The sequence below is a fragment of the Mandrillus leucophaeus genome, unplaced genomic scaffold (assembly GCF_000951045.1).
Source record: "Mandrillus leucophaeus isolate KB7577 unplaced genomic scaffold, Mleu.le_1.0 Scaffold96, whole genome shotgun sequence".
Classification (NCBI taxonomy): Eukaryota; Metazoa; Chordata; class Mammalia; order Primates; family Cercopithecidae; genus Mandrillus; species Mandrillus leucophaeus.
This window is the reverse complement of record NW_012110474.1, coordinates 3,802,684-3,825,369: the sequence shown is the minus strand read 5'-3', so window position 1 is coordinate 3,825,369 and position 22,686 is coordinate 3,802,684. Positions and strand designations below refer to the sequence as shown.

Below are 22,686 nucleotides of genomic sequence, written 5' to 3'. Positions count from 1 at the left end.
CATACAGACAGGCAGGTTGTGGGGCTCTGGCCCCACGGCAGTGTCTAGGGGTGAATGTTTACAGCTGAAGCCCCAGTGGGTGTGTGTTACAGGGTACTCTTTTAGTTTGCCGTCTATAGGTGGCTTGTGTTAACCAGCTCAATTAGACCCTCTAGCTTGTCTCAAGGATGGAGGGCTTTCTGTATCCCGGGTTCTTGCCTTGGTGTACCAGAAGAATCCAATCACCCGTGGGCTTGGAGACTGAGTGCAATGTTTTATTGAGTGGAAGTAGCTCTCATCTGATGGTGGAATCAGAAGGGAGATGGTTTTCCCCTGGGGTTGGGCTGCTAGGTGACTCCGTCTCTTCTCCGACTGTCCTGGCCAAACTCCACCTCGTTCTGCCAGTCAATGGCCTGCCAGCATGCCAGTGCCTCTTGGTGTGCTGTTCTGCTGGCATGCTCCTCTTGACAACCAGCCGCTTGGGTCTTCCACCGAAGTGTTCCTCATGACGTCCAGCCGCTTGTGTGTCTGCCTACTAGGGTCTTGGGTTTTTATTGGCCCAGGATTGGGGCATGGCGGGCCAAGGTGGTCTTGGAAAATGCAACATTTGGGCATGAAAGCAGGAGCACCTATCCTCACCTAGGTCTGTGGAGGTGGAGCGCTAGCCAGGGACCCACCTTTCTCTACCCAGTACTTCCCTTCTCCCTTTCCGTATCATTTAACGGGACCACACTGTTCCCTTCCCAGCACTCCCATATCAATAGCACAAAAAATCTTTAGTTCTACTGAAAATTTGGAGTGAAATCTCTCCATAGTTAGAGTACATGTACTATTTGGTAAGCTTACCCTTGGTAATTCATGATACCAGCTGAAGACATCAATACCAATAAGTGAGAAGATTCTTGCTAAGGGTGGAAGGATTTGCTTGGTAATATAGTAAGTGGCATTCAGTCTCAGAGTTGGGTCCTGCAGGACTTCCACTGGGCGCCTTACAAGCTGGATAAGTGGTACTCCGGGGGTCCCATAAATGATGACGTATGGCACTCGCTCACCAACTTGAGGCTCAGAGCGCCGGTCATAAGTCAGCATTTTCCTATTCAAATTCAAAAAAAAAAACAACACCACACCCAAATACTGTCACGGAAGCCATCTTTCTCGCAAATTAAGTCAGAGTTAAACAACAATAAAACAATGAAAAAGCTACAAAAGACACTTTCAAAACATAATTACTATTTGAGAATAATATACATTTTGCTTAGTTGACACCAAGTATAGATATGCTACAGGAGTTTAAAAATTACTCCATAAATCACTGTTACCTGGAAAATAATGAGTTGGCAGATATCAACTAGCTTAAGATGTACTTTAGGTGGGAGTGGTGGCTCGTGCCTGTAATCCTAGCATTTTGGGAGGCCAAGGATCGCCTGAGCCCAGGAGTTTGAGACCAGCTTGGGCAACACAGTGAGACCCCCATCTCCACAAAAAAATTAGCCATCATAATGGTGCACACCTGTTATCCCAGCTACTTGGGCGGCCAACGTGGAAGGATCGCTTGAGCCTGGGAGGTCAAGGCTGCAATGAGCTGTGATTGCACCACCACTTCTTTCCAGCCTAGGCGACGGAGTGAGACTCTGCCTCCCGGGGCGGGAAAAAGATGTCTTTTATCCCCTAAGAATGAGAACTACCTATCATAAATCTACCATGAAAGATAAGAGAAAATTTATCCAGTTAAACAATCTGATTCCAATATGATACCATCTAAATGCTTCGGTAGAACAATATTAAGGACTACCTAATCATTTTGATGTGGGAAAAACAAATGAATCAAGCACTGTGTCACAATTTCTTTGCATAAGTTTCTGAAGGAAAGCCCAAAAGAGGATTTCCTCTTTACACCTTACAAAGTATGAGGGAGTATTCACTAACCTTCAGTGAGGCTTCATGTGCGCAGGTAAAGAAACAATTGTACTCTAGACCTGTGCAGAATCCCAGGACTATCCTGGCAAGGTACTGAGGGTATCATTACCTTGTAAGTTCAAGGGCTGGCACACAAGCTCCTGGTTTATAAGAAAAACTTCCTCTGTATTCCTTGGCAAAGATAAAGTCTTGTATGCTGGCCTTTCCTTCCAGAAGCTTCATACATTGTCGCTGAACATACTGTTTAATTAGACTTATATCTCTCGTTTCAAATAGCAGCTTTAGAGAACGCTCAAGTATCTTAAAACAAAACAGATATGCAAGTAAAGATAAAATATCTCCTAGTATGTTTCACCATTGTTATTATACTTTCAATTATGTAACTACTGGGTAACTTGCTAGCCTACCTAAATAATCTGTTACTTACAATGATGGGATAATAAAAATTATTAAAAATTGAAAGTTATTTGAGACTTTATAGAGCTTGCTATTTCTAAAAATAGAATATCATGTAGTTTGAGGAAAATCATGTAGAATGACATGCAAATTAACATTTGCTATGTGATAAGCAACATAAAACACGCAATTTTTTTTTTAATAGTCAAAGCACTCTAGGTACAAGAAACCAGACACGAGCTCACGTATTGTTTTTTTATTTACCAGTATAGAAAGGGTCCTGATTCAGTCACAGGCAGCACAGAGAAGTTTAAAGATTACCAGGCAGTCAAATCCAAATCAGCCTTTTTGACTTTTTATGGTGTTGATAAATAACTGTGACAGATTTTTCTGTGTTGGAAATTTCTACTAGGAAATAACCAACATGCAGTGGATTTATGTAAGTAGATTAATTTTTTTTTCCCCCCCGAGATGGAGTCTTGCTTTGTCGCTCAGGCTGAAGTGCAATGGCATGATCTCGGCTCACTGCAACCTCTGCCTCTTGGGTTCAAGCAATTCTCCTGCCTCAGTCTCCCGAGTAGCTGGGACTACAGGCGCATGCCACCACGCCCGGCTACTTTTTTGTTTTAGTAGAGATGGGGTTTCACCGTGTTAGCCAGGATGGTCTCGATCTCCTGACCTCGTGATCCGCCCGCCTCGGCCTCCCAAAGTGCTGGGATTATAGGCGTGAGCCACCGTGCCTGGCCAAGTAGATTAAATTTAAGTTAGTTCTAGGTGAAAGCTCTGTGTCTTATTCTGAATACCAGAACCAATGGACATTTATACAATAATCTTGTTAATTTAGCTTGGGTACAAGTCTGCCTACAGAGAAAGAAGGTACTGGATTATATCTCTTCCAGAAATAGTGCTGAAAAAAATCCCAAATTCACATATATATATGACATAATACATTGATAATATTCAATCCATTATGCTTTTAATGCTCTCACAAAACAGTATATAGAGTGCTATTCCCATTTATACCATTTATTTTTGTTTTGCTATAGAAGGAGTTTAGGCCCAAGTAAAGAAAAAGCCAAAATACCATGGTTATTATGGTTGAGAAATTTGAGTAATTTATAGCTAATTGTTTGGAAATCTTCCTAATTTGCATTTGATAATCCAAATAAGTGAAAGTTCAGTTAATCTGGAATGGATTATGTTACTTATGCAATCTCTCTGTTTCTCTTTTTTTTTATTTTGACGGAGTCTCACTCTGTTGCCCAGGCTGGAGTGCAGTGTTATGATCTTGGCTCTCTGCAGCCTCTGCCTCCCAAGTTCAAGTAATTCTCACGCCTCGGCCTCCCGAGTAGCTGGGATTACAGGCGTGCGCCACCACACCTGGGTAATTTTTGTATTTTTAGTACAGATGGGGTTTCACTATGTTTGCCAGGCTGGTCTCGAACTCCTGACCTCAAGTGATCTGCCTGCCTTGGCCTCCCAAAGTGCTGGGATTACAGGTGTGAGCCACCACACCGGGTCTGTTTCTCTTGTTTATCCTGTTCTGCTTTTGGGAGTTGTTACAATATGACATATATGATCTCCAGGCAATAGGCAGAAAACTCTCATGTATTGCTTTTTAGTAATTTTGATAAAACGTAAGGTATGGGGGGAAGTCAGAAACTTAAGGACTAAAATCAAATAAATTATTAGAAATAAAATTCTATCTACTCATGAGGCTGAGGCAGAAAGATTGCTGGAACCCAGGAGGTCAAGGTTGCAGGGAGCCAGGATTGGACTACTGCACTCCAGCCTGGGTGACAAAGTGAGACCCTGTCTCAAACAAACAAAAACAAAACAAAACACTACAAATAAAATTCTCAAAATTAATGTAGTTTCTTCTATAGTTATATATAATTATACAGGCTATATTTTCACCAGATACTTTAGCCACTTCTTTCTCACAGATGATGACAAGATAGATAAACCTTACCTTAGAAACAGCAGGGCAGGAATCTCTTCTGACTGTTTCTATTCCTTTTGCATCAAATACCGGGTCCTTCTGATCCAGTGTTTCATACATGTAACCCACATACCTCTTTTTTGTTTGTAAAACACAGGGCAAATATACCTGTGGTAAAATTAATAAAATGCCTCTTAACCATTTTTCCTCCACCAATAATATTTTATTTTTATGTCTCTGTGCTTTCTTTAATCAAATATCCATTATTAAAAAAATTCTAAATATGACTTAGGGCCCAACAAATTCATGATATAAGACGTGGGAGCAAAATGAATTGTCTTTAAGTTGTTACCACTTGCTCACTCCTTTTCTTGCACTACCAATTTTGTTCTTTTGCACTACCAGTTTATTTACTAAATAAAGTATAAACACTTCACCTTGGTATTCAAGACAGTCTATAGTCTGGTCTCAACTTTATTTTTCCAGATCTATCTCCTGCTACCCTTTATTTCCATACTGTGCTTTTCTAATTCAGTACATGCCATTTTCTTCTGTTCAGAATGGTTGCAGCCCCACGTCTGCCTACTGAAATTCTAAGCATTTTTCAAGACATAACCATTTTTCAAGACACATTTCATCGTTACTTCCTATATGGAGTCTCTCTATCCAGCCCAGGAGGACACAATTCCTCCTTTCCTTTGTGCTCTCACAGTGTTTAAGCAGACTATTCTCATCTTGCTTTCTGTTATGTTTGTAACAAAAGAGAATGCTTATATAAATTAACCTTTCCTTTTAGATTTCTGGCTCTTAGAGGGCAGGACTGTGTCTTACGTTTCTTTGTATTCCACACAGTTCCTAGGCTAAGTATCTTTTATACAGAAAGAAATAAATACATATTTGATATCTAAAGGTAAGTGAAAAAGAGTTGAAAGTCCTTGTGGTAAACTTTGTTTTGCAAAGAAAGAATGTATCTTCCATCCTATGTGGTCTTGTTCCATTGTGACTTCGACATTCTTCCTATTAATAGTGGGGTCTATGTTCACTCCCTTTAAATCTAGAGAGGTGTGTGACACTGTGACTTTGAGCCTGGGTCATAAAAAACAAAGCAGCTTTTGTCTGTTTCTCTTTGGGATGTTCACACCTGGAACCCAACCCTCATGTTGTGAGGGAAAACCAGCAGCCCCGGTGAAAGGCCACTGGTAGGTGTTCTGGCTGATGTCCCAACTAGCAGCCAGCATCAATCACCAGACATGATTGGTAAGCAAGCTTCAGATGGTTTCAGCCTTTTGCTGTTGGTTGGGTTACCCCTAACCCCTAACAGTCTTCTCAGCTGAGGAACTAGATATTGTGCAGCAGGGAAAAGCCATTCCAGTCGCACCCTGTCTGAATTCCTGAGCCATAAAATCTGTGAGCAGAATGAAATGTTTGCTGTTTTACACCATTAAGTTCGGGGTGATCTGTTACACAATAATAGTTACTGGAACAAAGTTTTCATTTCCTTACATATATACATTACTAAACAAATTTTGGGAAAATTATACAAAAGAGAAAATACTTAAAATGTAATTTTTTTTTTTTTTTTTTGAGACAGGGTCTTACTTTGTTCCCCAGGCTGGAGTGCCCTGGTCAATCACAGTTCACTGTAACCTTGAACACCTGGGCTCAAGTGATCCTCCCACTTCAGCCTCTGGAATAGCTGGGACTACAGGCGTGTGCCACTATGCCTGGTTAACTTTTTAATTTTTGTAGAGATGGGGTCTGGCTATGTTGTCCAGGTTGGTGTCAAACTCCTGGTCTCAAGCAACCCTCCTGCTTTGGCCTCCCAAGGCCACAGCAGGATTACAGACATGAGCCACTGCATCTGGCCCAAATTTAACACTTTAATAGACCTATATACTGTCAGTGATTCTGAAAATGTACTGAACAAATCAGAGGTCTCTAGAAGACATGTGAGTTTTATATGTGATTACTAATATTACATTCCTCTTACCTTTTCAAACTTCAATTTCACTGGTTTAGGATTGGTAGCAGTTACAGCTTCGGCAATTTCCTGACCAATCTTAAAAGACTGCTCCTTAGTGGCTCCTTTCAGTAGCACAAACATACTAAGGGGATTAAAAATAAGGTAATGAGGAAGTCATTACAACAAAAATTTTATCAAGAGTAACTCTCCTGGCTATGACTCTAATGCCAAAGAAAACTCCCTTTCTCCTATTTACTCTTTCTTAAGATGCTTCCTATGTAAGCTTTCCTGTTTTATTACTTTCCATGTGTACTCATGATATATCTTGTTACAAATCTTTTAAGACATCCAATATTTCTAACTTAGCTACACACAGAGCAGCTCAGATATCCCAGCAGTCAAGAAAGTCCTGGATCATCCCTGGACATTTAAGGCTTTGTGTGGTACACAAGGGGTCACCAACCCTGAGGCGGCAGACTGATACCAATCAGTCTGTGATCAGTGGCACATCAGACAGATCAGTGGCAGCATCAGATTCTCATAGGAGCATGAATCCTATTGTAAGAACTGCGCACAAGTGAAGGATCTAGGTTGTGTGCACCTTATGAGAATCTAATGCCTGATGATCTGAGGTGGAATAGTTTCATCCCCAAACCACCTGGTCTGCGGAAAAATTGTCTTCCATGAAATCGATCCCTGGTGCTAAAAAGGTTGGGGACCACTGTGGTCCAGGCACAGGGGCTCACGCCTGTAATCCCAGCACTTTGGGAGGCCAAGGCAGTGGATCATCTGAGGTCAGGAGTTTGAGACCAACCTGACCAACATGGTGAAACTCCATCTCTACTAAAATATAAAAATTAGCCAGGCATGGTGGCATGTGCCTATAATCCCAGGAATTTGGGAGGCTGAGGCAGGAGAATTGCTTGAGTCTGGGAGGCAGAGGTTGCAGTGAACTGAGATTACACTACTGCACTGCAGCCTGGGACTCCATCTCAAAAAAAAAAAAAAAAGGTTGGGGACCACTGTGGTACACAGTTAAGTACATCACAAAATAAGAGACTGTGTGATTATAAGAAAATAGAAGATGTACTTGTGATATGGGAGAAGTTTCCTTAAGGCCAGAACCACTCAACTTAAAAAAGACAGACATTGGGCGGGGCGCGGTGGCTCACGCCTGTTATCCCAGCACGTTGGGAGGCCGAGGCGGGCAGATCACGAGGTCAGGAGATCGAGACCATCCTGGCTAACACAGTGAAAACCTGTCTTTACAAAAAAAAAAAAAAAGAAAAAAAAAGAATTAGCCAGGCATGGGGGCGGGTGCCTGTAGTCCCAGCTATTCCAGAGGCTGAGGCAGGAGAATGGCATGAACCTGGGAGGCGGAGCTTGCAGTGAGCCGAGATTGCACCACTGCACTCTAGCCTGGGCGACAGAGCAAGACTCAGTCTCAAAAAAAAAAAAAAAAGAAAAAGAAAAAAAAAAAAAGACAGACATTGGCCGGGCGCCGTGGCTCACACCTATAATCCCAGCACTTTGGGAGGCTGAGGCAGGTGGATCACCTGAGGTCAGGATTTTGAGACCAGCCTGGCCAACATGGCGAAATCCCATCTCTACTAAAAAAATTACAAAAGTTAGCTGATGTGGTGGTGTGCTCCTGTAGTCCCAGTTACTTGGGAGGCTGAGGTGGGAGAATTGCTTGAGCCTGGGAGGTGGAGGCTTCAGTGAGCCGAGATTGCACCATTGCACTCCAGTCTGGGTGACAGAGTGAGGCTCTGTCTCAAAAAACAAAACAAAACAAAAAAAACAACAAAAAAACAAAAGACATATATTCTGTAATGTATGTTAACTGAAAAACAGTTAAAAAAACATAAAAAGACACAAGGAAGAAAATCAACATCTGTAATCATGTCGTACAGAAAAAAGACATTACAAACACGTGTATATCTGTAAATCTTTTCATTTGCTATAATGAATCATATTATTTGGTAATGAGTAATATTGAATTATATATGAAATACCAATACAAAATATACTCAAAATACCAATACTAAATATACTCAAAAATAACTGACAAAATGCATCTATTTTTCTATTTCAGTATATACTACAACCTGACCACCAACAGAAGTAATGGTTAATAAATATTTAAGTAAGACAGACTATGAAGTTCATCTTCACTTATATTTCTAGTGAAAAGACATTAAATAGTGGAAATGGATGATATCTTGAAACATGACTTTAAGATTCTTGTTTCTAGCCATATAAACCAATCTCATATTTCTGAAGTGTTTTTATACTGGATTTTTAAGTCCCATTTTGGATGGTTTCTTTGGAAAAAGTTCCTGCTAATATTGGAGACAGTACTTGCCTGAGAGCCTATATGAAAAATTAAAAGAAAGGAAAAAAGTAGTTTACTCAACTCTACTAAGTCTTTAAAATAAATATTGTCTCAATCTGAATTAATTTTAACATTCACTAAGGTAGAACAAAAATGCCTTAGTTAATTAGACCTTCAATCTAGGCTATACTTTGAACCATCTGAAGGTTTTTGTAGTTTCTTTATAGGCCATCTGATACTCATTTATACCAATACTATCTGATTTTAATTTTTTTTTTTAAGAGGCAGGGTCTCATTCTATTACTGAGGCTAAAGTGCAGTGGCATAATCATTGGTTACTGCAGCCTCGACCTCCCTGTACTCCTTTGCAATCATTTTTCAGTCTATTCCTGGCCCCAGGTTCAATACATAAGACTTGCTTTCTGTTACGATAGGTTTTTTCCAAGAATTTTATATAAATGGGCTGGGTGTAGTAGCTTTTGCCTGTAATCCCAGCAACTCCGGAGGCTGAAGTGGAAGGACTGCTTGAGGCCAGGAGTTTGATATGGGCCTGGGCAATAGTGAGACCCTGTAAGTAAATAAACAAAAATTTTATATAAATGAAAGTATATAGTATATACTCTTTTATATCTGTCTTCTTTCACTCAGCATATTCTGAGATTCATCCATGGTGTCAAAATAACAGCAACTGGTTTATTTCCATTGTTGAGTAGTATTCCACTGTATGGATATACCACAATTTGCTTATCCAATCACTCACTGATAGACATTTAGATATTTTGCAGTTTTGGACTATTACAAACAAAGCTCCAATGAAGAACTGTACACAAGTTTTTATGTGGACATAGGTTTTCCTTTTCCTTTTTCGTTTTCGAGACAGAGTCTCGCTCTGTCACCCAGACTGGAGTGCAGTGGCGCGATCTCTGCTCACTGAAAGCTCCACCTCCCAGGTTCACGCCATTCTCCTGCCTCAGCCTCCCGAGTAGCTGGGACTACAGGGGCCCGCCACCACGCCAGGCTAATTTTTTGTATTTTTAGTAGAAACAGGGTTTCACTGTGTTAGCCAGGATGGTCTCGATCTCCTGACCTCATGATCCACCTGTCTTGGCCTCTCAAAGTGCTGGGATTACAGGTGTGAGCCGTCACGCCCAGCCAGGTTTTCTTTTTTCTAAGATAAGCATAAAGGAGTGGAATTGCTGGGTCATATGCTAAGGGTATGTTGAACTTCACGTGCAACTGCCAAACTGTTTTTATGTAAGATTATTATTCTTAAAATGTTCAGATGCAATGATGAGTGCAACATTTTTTTTTCTCTTGTTGCCTAGGCTAGAGTGCAATAGTGCGACCTCAGCTCACCGCAACCTCCGCCTCCCAAGTTCAAGCGATTCTCCTGCCTCAACTCCCCGAGTAGGTGGGATTACAGGCATGCGCCACCACACCTGGCTAACTTTGTATTTTTAGTAGAGACAGGGTTTCTCCTTGTTGGTCAGGCTGGTCTCGAACTCCCGACCTCTGGTTATCTGCCCAAAGTGCTGGGATTACAGGCATGAGCCACTGTGCCCGGCCATATGCAACATTTAAAATCAGTGGACATACACATATTTCTATACAGTTTTATAATAGGCAAAACTAAGCTATGGTAATAAAAATCAGGTAAGTGGTTGTCTAGGGCATGGAGTGAGGGTGAGGGATACACTGTAAAGAGAGAATGAGAAAACTTTTTACGGTGATAAAAAGTGTTCTATATCTTGACTGGCATGGTAGCTGGTAACCTGGGCCTATACATTTTTATATTTTATTACATATTATACATGTTAAAAATTGTAATTCCATAAAAATGATAAAGGTATATATACTTCACATCTTAAAAGTTATTATTGGCCAGGTGCGGTGGCTCATGCCTGTAATCCCAGCACTTTGGGAGGCCGAGGTGGGTGGATCACGAGGTCAGGAGTTCAAGACCAGTCTGGCCAACACAGTGAAACCCCATCTCTACTAAAAATACAAAAATTAGCTGGGTATGGTGGCGCATGCCTGTAGTCCCAGTTATTCGGGAGGATGAGGCAAGAGAATTACTTGAACCCAGGAGGTGGAGGTTGCAGTGAGCCGAGATTGTGCCACTGTGCTCCAGCTTGGGCAACAGAGACTCAAAAAAAAAAAAAAGTTATTACTATAGGGTCTATATTTGAGACTTTACCCAGTAATGTGAGTTTGTTTGAATCCATCTAAGCTGTTTTGGCCAGTTTGATTTGGAGCTAAGCTTCAAGAAGACTGGACAGAATGAACAGAAGTTTTTTGTCATGTGACAGAATGGAAGTGACTAGCCTACAATAAGAAACACTGTTTTAAAATGAGTTTCTACTCCTGTAATCCCAGCACTTTGGGAGGCTGAGGCGGGCGGATCACGAGGTCAGGAGATTGAGACCATCCTGGCTAACACGGTGAAACCCCATCTCTACTAAATACACAAAAAATTAGCCGGGCATGGTGGCAGCCGCCTGTAGTCCCAGCTACTTGGGAGGCTGAGTTAGGAGAACAGCATGAACCCCGGAGGTGGAGCTTGCAGTGAGCCAAGATCGCGCTACTGCACTCCAGCCTGGGGGCAGAGCGAGACTCCGTCTCAAAAAAATGGAAAGAGCAATCACTCCTCCGGTGATAACTTGTCTCGGCCTCCCAAAGTGCAGGGATTACAGGTGTGAGCCACCGCCCCGGCCTTTTTCTACTAGGTTGCCAGGGGCTGGGAAAGGTACTGTGTATGTGTGGGGAAGTGCGGATGGTTAATGGGTACAAAAATATAGTTAGAATAAGACCTAGTATTTGATAGCACAACAGAGCGATTACAGTCAACAATAATTTATTGTACATTTAAGAATAACTAAAAGTATAATTGGAATGTCATCATAATTGGAAGGTCATTTGTCTTCATCTATCAGATTTCCTTCATTTTGATGAAGAGGCAACTAAGCCTCAGAGAGGCAAAATGACTTATTAATGGCTATGCCATCAATCTAGGAGTATAATTAGAAAGAGAATCCAGGTCTCCTCACTCTCAGTTGGGAACTCTTTTTTTTTCTGAGATGGAGTTTCGCTCTGTTGCCCAGGCTGGAGTGCAGTGGCGCGATTTTGGCTCACTGCAACCTCCACTTCCCACGTTCAAACGATTCTCCTGCCTCAGCCTCCTGAGTAGCTAGGATTATAGGCATGTGCCACCACACTCAGCTAATTTTTTAAATTTTTAGTAGAGAGGGGGTTTCATCACGTTGGCCAGGCTGATCTTGAACTCCTGACCTCAGGTGATCCACCTGTCTCGGCCTCCCAAAGTGCGGGGATTACAGGTGTGAGCCACCACGCCGGCCTTTTTTTTTCTTTTGAGACACAGTTTCACTGTTGTTGCCCAGGCTGGAGTGCAACGGTGCAATCTTGGCTCACCGCAACTTCTGCCTCCTGGGTTCTAGCAATTCTCCTGCCTCAGCCTCCTGAGTAACTGGGATTATAGGCATGCACCACCACACCCAGCTAATTTTGTATTTTTAGTAGAGATGGGGTTTCCCCATATGGTCAGGCTGGTCTCAAACTCCTGACCTCAGGTGATCTGCCCGCCTTAGCCTACCAAAGTGCTGGCATTATAGGCGTGAGCGACTGTGCCCAGCCAGGAACTCTTTTGCACTCCACCAAATATTACCTACTATCCCAAGAGCAGTGTTTCTCAACCTTTCATCGTTGTCCTTCCAAGGCAAAAAAAATAAATAAATTGAAATTATATTTAACAAGAGAAAGTAATTACTAAGGAGTAAAATATTGTTGGCCCACTGTGGGGCCAAAAACTATGGTACATTTTTTTTGTCCCCCTTCAAGAACTTACTTGTATTCTGCCAGGATGACACTGTTGTGAACTGCCCTCATACAGATGTCACTAAACATTTGGGTTTCTTGTTTTTGAGACAGGGTCTCATTCTGTCACCCAGGCTGGAGTGCAGTGGCATGATCATGGTTGACTACAGCCTTGAACTCCCGGGTTCAAGCGATCTTCCCACCTCACAGCCTCCCAAGTAGCTAGGAGTACAGGTGCACACCACCATGTCTGGCTGATTTTTAAATTTTTTGTAGAGACAGGGTTGCACTTTGTTGCCCAAGCTGGTCTTGAACTTCTGGGCTCAAGCAATCCGCCTGCCTTGGCCTCCCAAAGTGCCAGAATTTGAAGCATGAGTCAGCATGCCTGGCCAATGTTTGTTGAATGTATCAGGTAGTGAATGGTGATCAAAAGTTTTAATGACATTGCAAGTAAATTTCCTTTGACTGGAATCATATAATAACTATAAAATACTGATGTAGAGAGAAAGCATCAGTTAGGAATCAAAACACTGAATATCAATTCATGGCTCTTTACTGACGACTTGCAAGATCTTAAATTTCTTATCTTAGGGAAATTTGTTCTTAATAAGCATCATTTGAGGCACATTCTAAGATCTCCCAATAGTATGAAAACTGCTGGCCTAAATAATATCAAAATCCCTTCCGGCTCTGACATTCTGTTATTTTTTGTAGCTTGACTTCTTATAGATCTTAAAGGGTAAATAATGTAACTACAATCAGAATCATGCTGACTTCCGAATGCTGTCAACAACATGGATAGCCTCTGAATTAAAATCAATAAGTTAAAGGATTAACATTTTTCCCTAAATATTTTTTAAGTTCTGCTAACAAATGCAGAGCTTATTTTATTAACTCTTATTTTGCTAGAACACCCAGCAGTAGTTTCACAGAACAGTAAAATAACCAAAGCCAAACTAAGAAGTGGCTTTTTATGAGGAACAGGAGAGAATATGGATAATTAGGGCCTGGATAATTTGAAACTATCCCCACCTGCTGGTAATGAAACAGCTGCTCTATGAGGCAAAGTCTCATTCAGCATTAATATGATTATGCTGTCTGTATGAACATTTTAAAGAACTGGATAAGATTAAATGCTATTCAAAGATTACTTATAAGCTATTTAATGATTAGAAGCATTATCTCCTATTGCTCTGTTGGACTGTAAAGAGATCAGAGGTCTTGAGGCAGGTGCTCTTAGCATGTTCACACTGTGACTCTAAGTCCCCAACAGGGAAAAAATTTCACCGTAAGAAATGTGCATAGTGCCTACATTCTAGAAGAATTTCAATAAGCCATGCAAAAAAGATGTTATATAAATAAGTGAAACCTGAAAATTATCACAGCAAACAAGGAAGCATGCAAGCTGGTGTTAATAACTTACATTATTAATAATGTGCCTTCAAATGCAGGCACATTATTTGCCAATCCATAAATAATGGGCTTGAGTAAGTCTGTGGACCCTCTGGAGTCAAATGGAAAACTGCATTTGCCTATATGCACTTCTCTTAGAAGGTCAACATATTCTGGGGCTGAGTGGTAAGTTAACCACTCACGGTTCTGGCAATTGTCCTTCAAAAACAGTTTAATTATTTTAAGATATACACTTAAATTCAGAGAGTTGCAGCTATATTAGAGGAATTATTCACATTAAAAGTAGTTTCTTTAAATAAACTAGACTCCTGCGTACACAGTTAGTTTACAGATCACTATCTACTTGGCTAAGAGCTACTTGGAGGGAAGCCATAGGAATCTTCACAGTTTGTGGCTCAGGACACAAACTGTCTCTTATGATCATATCTGGTAAATCAGGATCTGTGTTAACTCTGATCATGAGATCGTAAGGACTGGAAAGGACTCAGAACTCTATTTTTAGAAAGGATTCCCGTAAGCCATTTTAAACACTGAAATGAAGATGTGGACAGATGCAAAAAGACAACCACAAAACCAAAAACCCATTACCTGTCAGTATCGCCATATACAACCCTAGCCCCCCATTTCTTGGTATCATTCACCAGTTTAATAGCTCGTTCCAAGGTCTCTCTGGCTTTGTGAACAATACTATCGCCAACCTGTTGGTACAAACACATTGGAAATAATTTCTTAACATAGCTCAGTGTAAGTCAACAGACTTTAACATATAATACATTTAATTACTAAATATTTCCAGAAACGAAACAAGGAGAAAAGAACGTAAAAAAGAAATCAATGCATCATTCTTTCTCCAAGTACTCAAGAAGAAACTGAGGTGAAGAATTTGAAAGGACCAATCGATGTGCAGACTTGTCTTCTTTGAGTGTAACAGTAAGTGGACTGCACTTGTTACAAGGTACACAGCTACACTGGATTCTTGGAAGAATAATTCTTGTTTATTCAAGTTCTTTTTTTTTTTTTTTTTTCCCTGAGGAGTCTTACTCTGTCACCCAGGCTGGAGTGCAGTGGCGTGATCTCGGCTCAGTGCAACCTCTGCCTCTTGGGTTCAAGCGATTCTCTTGCCTCAGCCTCCTGAGTAGCTAGGACTACAGGCGCATGCCACCATACCCAGTTAATTTTTCTTTTTTTTTTAGTAGAGACGGGGTTTCACCATATTGGCCAGGCTAGTCTCGAACTCTTGACCTCGTGATCCGCCCACCTTGGCCTCCCAAAGTACTGGGATTACAGGTGTGAGCCACTGTGCCCGAACTATTCAAGAACTTTCTTACGTGCCCTTACAGCTCATTAGGCAGAAAAGCATTCTTTGTGGGTGCATGAGTATACATACGTGTATCTCTCAAAATTTTTCTGTTGAACTGTTGATGACAATGTTTCTCAATATCATTACAGTTAATGCTGAACTTCAATCTTGTGACTAGTTATACAAGGAAAAATGTATCTAATTATATGATGGGAAATATATTAAAAGTGTTCAATTTAAATTAAATAGGTAGATATATATCTAGGAAGGTTTTTTCCATTTGTGATTAGTGAATTTTAACAGTGACCATGGCATGAATTTACAAAACAAGTAGATGCTGGGCCTTGACAAATATGAAAAGCATGCTAATGAGATTTACAGTTAAGTAAAGAGACTATATAACAATGCTGTTTTATTTATTAAACTAATTGAAGCTAAGAGTGGGAAAAGTTGTCATTCAACATAAAACATAAATGGAGCATTCCCTTTGCAATTTTAAAATGCAAACTGCACATTTTTTGTTTTTTTTGTGTTAAGAAGCAAACAATAGCAATAATGATCCTTCTCCCTTTACTGTAAAACTTGAATTACTAAATGTAGGATTGAATAGTATTTAAAAGGCTGTTTAAAGTTGCATTACAAAGGACATATTAGGTATATGAACAAAGGAATAAATAATAAAACTGGTAGAAATGAGTTGGGATTTATTTATTTATTCTGATTTATTTATTTATTTTGAAACAGTCTCGTTCTGTCGCCCAGGCTGGAGTGCAATGGTGTGATCTTGGCTCACTGCAACCTCTGCCTCCTGGATTCAAGCAATTCTCATGCCTCAGTCTCCTGAGTAGCTGGGATTATAGGCGTGCACCACCCTGCCCTGCTATTTTTCGTATTTTTAGTAGATGGGGTTTGCCATGATGGCCAGGCTGGCCTTGAACTCCTGGCCTCAAATGATCTACCTGCCTCAGCCTCCCAAAGTGTTGGAATTACAGGTGTGAGCCACCATGCCTGGCCTTGGGTTTTAAATTAAGATTATGAATTCTGCTGAGACCTCTAGTACAACAGAAAATCTTGAGAATGTAAACTATAACTTAATACATTACAAAAAGCATGTTATCTAATGGAAACTCAAATTGAATAAAATGTTCTGTTACCTGCCGCCACTTTCAAACAAGGTCAACTTTTATTTTATTTATTTATTTATTTATTTATTTATTTATTTTTCATTCATTTGAGATGGAGTCTTGCTCTGTCGCTCAGGCTGGAGTGCAGTGGCGCGATCTGGGCTCACTGCAAGCTCCGCCTCCTGGGTTCACACCATTCTCCTGCCTCAGCCTCCCGAGTAGCTGGGACTACAGGTGCCCGCCCACGACGCCTGGCTAATTTTTTTGTATTTTAGTAGAGGTGGGGTTTCACTGTGTTAGTAAGGATGGTCTCGATCTCCTGACCTCGTGATCCGCCCGCCTTGGCCTCCCAAAGTGCTGGAATTACAGGCCACTGTGCCCGGACAAGGTCAACTTTTAAATATGTGAGGACAAAGAGTTGCATGAGCAAGCCATCTTAGCATCAAAGTCAAATACACTTCTGAGATATATACTTACAAGTAAGTATATACTTGTACATATACATAGCGGTCTTAAATGTCTGCCTAATGCTCTTACTCTGACCCATTAAAGTTATACCCAAAAGAGTCAGAACTCTGCAGTTACCCATGAAGACCATGTAGTAAGAATTCAGCAGCACTAGAGTGAGGGGGAGGTGGAAGAGGGAAGGAGAAGTAATTAAATTAACAGATTCTGCTACTTTATAGTAAGGTTCCTAACCTGAAAAGCATTACTTCATTAAAGGGCTAAGAGAGGATTTAAAAGAGGAAAAGAAATGGTTTCACAATTTAGGCCATGACTGGGGATGCTCAAAAGTTAATAAAAACAAATTTTTTTAAGTAAAAATTAATTTTCTGAAAAGACATAAAAAGAAATAAAGTTCAATTTTTAAAAAGGCACAAATATACCTTTATCATAAATATGAATGACCAATAGTTTAGTAGAAAACTGTCAACATACAAAAATTTTAATTTATGAAGTCCAACTAAGACAGAGGCATTAACCTCCACTATTAGCTACTTTATTCTCCATATTCTCTTCATAGGAATTTTTGCTGACAAAGTCTTGTCTTTCTCTATGATAGTACTGAGACAGAGACATTAACCTCCAACTATTAGCTACATTTATTTATTCTCCATATTCTCCTTATATGCTTACAAAATCTTATCTTTCTCTATGATAGTCCAGATCTGCACTTTTTTGATTATGTGTTCTCTGAAGGAAAGCAGGAGACCACAGACAGTAATCCATTCGCCTCCTGCTTTTAAAAAGTTTTAATTATTCTGGATAGATAACTTGTATATATATGTATATGTTGTACATATGATGTACACAGGCAGACAATGTGTAATGATCAAATCAGGGTAACTGGGATATCCATCACCTCAAGCATTTATCATTTATTTGTGTTAGACATTTCAATTCCATTCTTTTAGTTATTTAAAAATATACAATAAGTTGCAGTTCACTATACTCTACTGTGCTACCAAATACTAGATTTTATTCATTCTAATTGCATTTTTGTACTCATTAATCATTTCCACTTTATCTCCCTCCTTCCCCACCTCACAGCCTCTGGCAACCATCATTCTACTCTCTACCTCCATGAGTTCACTAATTTTTTTTAGTTTCCACATGAGTAAGAACATGTGATATTTGTCTTTCTCTGTCTAGCTTATTTCACTTAGCATAATGTCCTTCAGTTCCATCCGTGTTTTGCAAATGACAGGATTTTATTCTTTTTTAGGGCTGATTACTGGACAAATGGGATCACATAAAGCTAAAAACCTTCTGCACAGTAAAGGAAATAATCAACAAAGTGAAGAGACAACCCACAGAATGGGAGAAAATATCTGCAAACCACCCATCTGACATGGGATTAATAACCAGAATATGTAAGGAACTTAAACAACTCAGTAGGAAAAAAAAACAAATAATTCGATTAAAAATGCACAAAAGGTCTGAACAGACATTTCTCAAAAGATGACAAATGACTAATATTACTAATCAGAGAAATTCAAATCAAAATTATAATGAGATGTCTTCTCACTCCAGCTAAAATGGCTTTTATCCAAAAAACAGGCAATAACGAATGCCAAAAAGGATGTGGAGAAAGGGGAACCCACTGTTAGTGGGAATGTAAATTAGTAGAGTCACTATGTAGAACAATATGGAGGTGCCGCAAAAATCTAAAAATAGAACTACCATATGATCCAGATATCCCACTCCTGGGTATACATCCAAAAAAAAAAAAAAAAAAGGACATTGGGACATTGAATAGATATCTGCACTCCCATATTTACTGCAGCACTATTCACAATAGCAGTCAAGATATGGAAGCAACCTAAGTGTCCATCAACGGGTGAATGGATAAAGGAAATGCTATATTATGTGTACAATAGAATATCATACAGCCATAAAAAAGAATGAAGCCATCTGCCCTTTAAAAAAAAAAAACAAGTGGCTGATACCTTCCATTGTTACTTGATTGGTGCTAACTTTTCACTTATTCATAAGAGGCTCTTTCTGTGATTTTAGCTGCTTTTTCCACTCATGATTTCACCTAGAAGTTAACACTGTATTGTTGTGAAGTTAGCATATGATGAGGGGCCAAATGCATGCTTGCAGTCATTAACCTGAGAATAGCTGAGAAGACCAGGGTCAAGGAAGCAGGTATTGCTTGGCAGTCTGAGTTCACCATGCAAAGCAGGAACGTACTCCCTGGTGAAACTCTATTCCTAAACTTCCACTGCTAGTTCAAAAATCCTCCCAAATTCTGGTTATTCTAGAGTTACAGTATTTACATATTTTTAAAATAGTATTTCTGCATTGTTTTATTACTAAAATACATTAATAAACACTTTTAAAACTGAGAGGCAGGGAAGAAATTAGGGAAATGTGGAAATGGCCCCTAAGAAAGGATTTGGGACAAGTATGTGGTTAAGCCACTGCACTCTAGCCTGGGCGACAAAGCAAGACCCTGTTTCAAAAAAAAAAAAAAGGATATCTTTTGGTTTTCCATTAGTAATATCATTTCCATTTTTTTTCTGCTAGATCATATCGATCAGTGCTTTTCAAATGTATTAATATGAACCCTCAGGACTAACAAAGTATTTTTTATCTCACCTAAAAGTATACAAATATAAACCTAGATACAAACTTTTATTGCTTACAGCCTTTACAGTGCAACCATAAAAAAATTTATACAGCAAAAATCATATTACTGTACCAAAATATTCAAGTTAACAATATTAAGTTTTCACTAGAGATGGTATTTTGCTGCTTTCAATGTGAATATGCCACTCCTGCCTTGCTCATGTTTTTGGAGTTCATTTTGCCTACTGTGAGCTGTGTGAAGACTTTATGCTTTCTTTGTTTTTCTCTTACTGAACTAATGCAAATATGATATACCACAATGTCCTCTGGCCTTCATTTGGCACGAAAAGATCACAATATAACAAGCTATTCTGTTCTTTTCTCACTCAGTAGTATATTATTATATTACCCTGTCACACTATATTGTATTTGTATCAAATAAACACCTTAACTTAGTAAATAGGAAATTAAGTCTTATTCTATGAAAAATGTCTTTCAACTGTCACTCATCACTGCAAAAAAGGTTCTGCTTTATATCTACTGGTATACTAGTAAGTATGGAATGATTGTTGTTTATTCTGACTCAAAACATTTTTTTTAGTTTTCAATTTTATGTATTAATAGAGGCAAGGGCTCACTATGTTGCTTAGGCTAGTCTTGAACTCCTGGGCTCAAGCAATCCTCCCACCTCAGACTCCTGAGTTGTTGGGATCACGAGTGTGAACCACCACACTTGGCTAATTGTGACATTTGGACAAGCCAATATAACTATAATCAGATCTCTTGTCAATACATAAAATGAATTATGCACTACCAAGGTTGTTGTAAAAACTGCTACAAAGGTGGCACTGAAATTTCATGCTAATAGAAAGTTATAGTTATGAAGATAATGCAGAAATATGTGTATGCTAATTTCTAAAATGATCATTGGAATAAAGACACCGAGATACAGAGAAAAGTCACAGATCCCCAAGAATATATACATATTGAGGCTTGGTATGAGAAAAACTGATCCTATGTCATAGAAATGAAATGGTTTATTAAAGTTTTAAAACAAAATGAAATGCTTGAATGAACAGGCATCCATTTAATGCTGCTTTAGTCTCTCTTTTTTTTGAGACAGGGTCTTGTTCTGTCACCTAGGCTGGAATGCAGTGGTGCAATTATGGCTCACTGCAACCTTGACTTCCAAGGCTCTAGTGACCCTCCCATCTCAGCCTCCCAAGTAACTGGAACCACAGGCACATAACACTGTGCCCGGCTAATTTTTGCATTTTTGGTTAGAGATGGGGTTTCACCATGTTGCCCAGGCTGGTCTCAAACTCCTGAGCTCAAGTAATCTACGTGCCTTGGCCTCCCAAAGTGTTGGGGTTATAGGTGTGAGCCACTTTTTTGAGACCAAGTCTTGTTCTGTCACCCAGGCTGGAGTGTGATCTTGGCTCACTGCAACCTCTGCCTCCTGGATTCAAGTGATTATCCTGCCTCAACCTCTTGAATAACTGGGATTACAGGTGTCCACAACCACACCCAGCTAATTTTTGTGTTTTTAGTAGAGACGGTGTTTCACCATGTTGGCCACGCTGGTCGCGACTCCTGACCTCGTGATCCGCCCGCCTTGGCGTCCCAAAGTGTTGGGATTACATGTGTGAGCCACCATGCCTGGCCTTTTTTTTTTTCTTTTTAAAAAGAGATGAGGTCTCACTGTGTTGTCCAGGCAGGATTCAACTCTGGGCTGAAGCCCCCCATACCACACCTTAGCTTCCAAAGTAACTGGGAATACAAGGTGAGTGCCACTGTGCCTCGCTATATTTTAGTCTCTTTTGAAAAAAACTACAGATTTGTATCACTTACTTCAATGCATGGCATTCTCCCAGAAAAATTAGCAGCTGTATAGCCAAATGTGACATTTGCTATCAGCTTAAGTCCCAACTGACGTGCATCAAGCATTCGTGACAGGGCTCTGTCTTGCTTGTAAGTCTTCATTGACTGCTTCACCATAAATCTGGTCTTCAAAATTTCTTCAAGCATTCTTGGTAGTACACCTTTTCTTACTGAAGGCTATCATAAAGAAAAAAAAAATGTTTAAAACCCCTCAAACATTATAGATTTATATAATTAAGAAGGAAGCATAAAATATAATAATGGCCAACTGTCATGAATTGAAACATGCTAACAATAGAGTGACCATAGTATTAGTGGCCGTCAATATAAAATCATCACATTTTATTTCTTGGAAGAGTATTTTTCTCCTAAATGGTTCCTGCAATGTTTATAAATCTAATAGAGCACTTCCATGTGAGTTCAGAGACCTCCAGGGAGGAGGATGTCAACTAGTGCATAAGTGACCATACAACAAGTTCAGAGGGAAATTTTGTTCAAAACTTTGACAGAAACCCCCATTCTTTCAAAACGACAGATGGGACTTGTATCACTCATAACCAACTCAGTTTTTAAAGATCTCATCCTAATGACCCCACACAGAAATCTGCATGGAACTCCATTTATCTACCTTGGAAGAATGATGAGCTGGGTTGACTCTGCTGACATTCAAACCTGCAGTTCCAGGGACTCTAGGTATTTCAAATCTGATGCTTAGACCACTAAGCCATCCCCTCCGGCCTATATTTATTAGCAATCTGGAAGAGGGGATGAATAGTGAGGTGATAAAATTTGTTGATGCCAAAAAAAAATCATTTGTATTAATCAAGACTAGGGAGAATTTATGAGAACTCCAGTAGGAATGAAAACCACAAAACAGTATTAACTTTGATGATGATTCACAGACACGTGCAAGGTAATGCATGTCGGACCTAGCAACTAAAATCTCAGGTATAGGATCATCACACACCTGAATATTTAAAAAGTCCTATTTTTATTAAGCTTTACACACTGGGTCCAAAAGTAGACGCAAGTTTAAAAAAAAACTGTTGAAAGGAGATAATAAGCTGCCAGATATGTGACAATGAGAACATATTCTAACCTCTAATTCATTTGGTGTACATTTTGAAGCAGCCATAATGTTTTAAGACATAAGATAAAAAGAACAGGGACCAAATTTGCAGAAATGTGATGTGAAAACTGATTTTTATATAAAGACCCATTTAATTAAAAAAAATCTATTTCCATTTCTCCAAGTAGATCTCATCTACATCAGTTCCTAGAAATACTACATTTTAAAATTTTCCAAAAAGAAACATACCATGAACTCTTTGGTTAAAATTTTCTTCATCTACATTGCTAATTTTAGTTTAGCATTCCCTCTTACTGATAGAGAATGATGCCACTTTTGATATAGTACACCAGAATGAATTTGAGGGCTGGTGGGGTCCCCTCTACCATCAACCACTCTACTGTCTCATGATTCTAGTACAGACTCACTGCTAAGAAAATAGAAAAGAAAGGAATGAAGTT

The 22,686-nt window shown here is 39.7% G+C and overlaps 1 protein-coding gene across 3 annotated transcripts in view; it reads right to left on the bottom strand.

Annotated features, from left to right (window-relative positions):
- The window catches only part of REV3L (REV3-like, polymerase (DNA directed), zeta, catalytic subunit), a 205,646-nt gene that overhangs the window by 12,100 nt on the left and 170,860 nt on the right, over window positions 1-22,686 (bottom strand). For all 3 annotated transcript variants that reach the window (XM_011970620.1, XM_011970619.1, XM_011970618.1), the window contains 6 exons: window positions 21,127-21,333; window positions 14,365-14,474; window positions 6,225-6,339; window positions 4,265-4,402; window positions 2,006-2,196; window positions 826-1,072 (listed from right to left, as the gene is read on the bottom strand). In XM_011970620.1, the coding sequence (XP_011826010.1) occupies window positions 826-1,072; window positions 2,006-2,196; window positions 4,265-4,402; window positions 6,225-6,339; window positions 14,365-14,474; window positions 21,127-21,333 (1,008 nt within the window). The remainder of the gene's footprint in view (window positions 1-825; window positions 1,073-2,005; window positions 2,197-4,264; window positions 4,403-6,224; window positions 6,340-14,364; window positions 14,475-21,126; window positions 21,334-22,686) is intronic.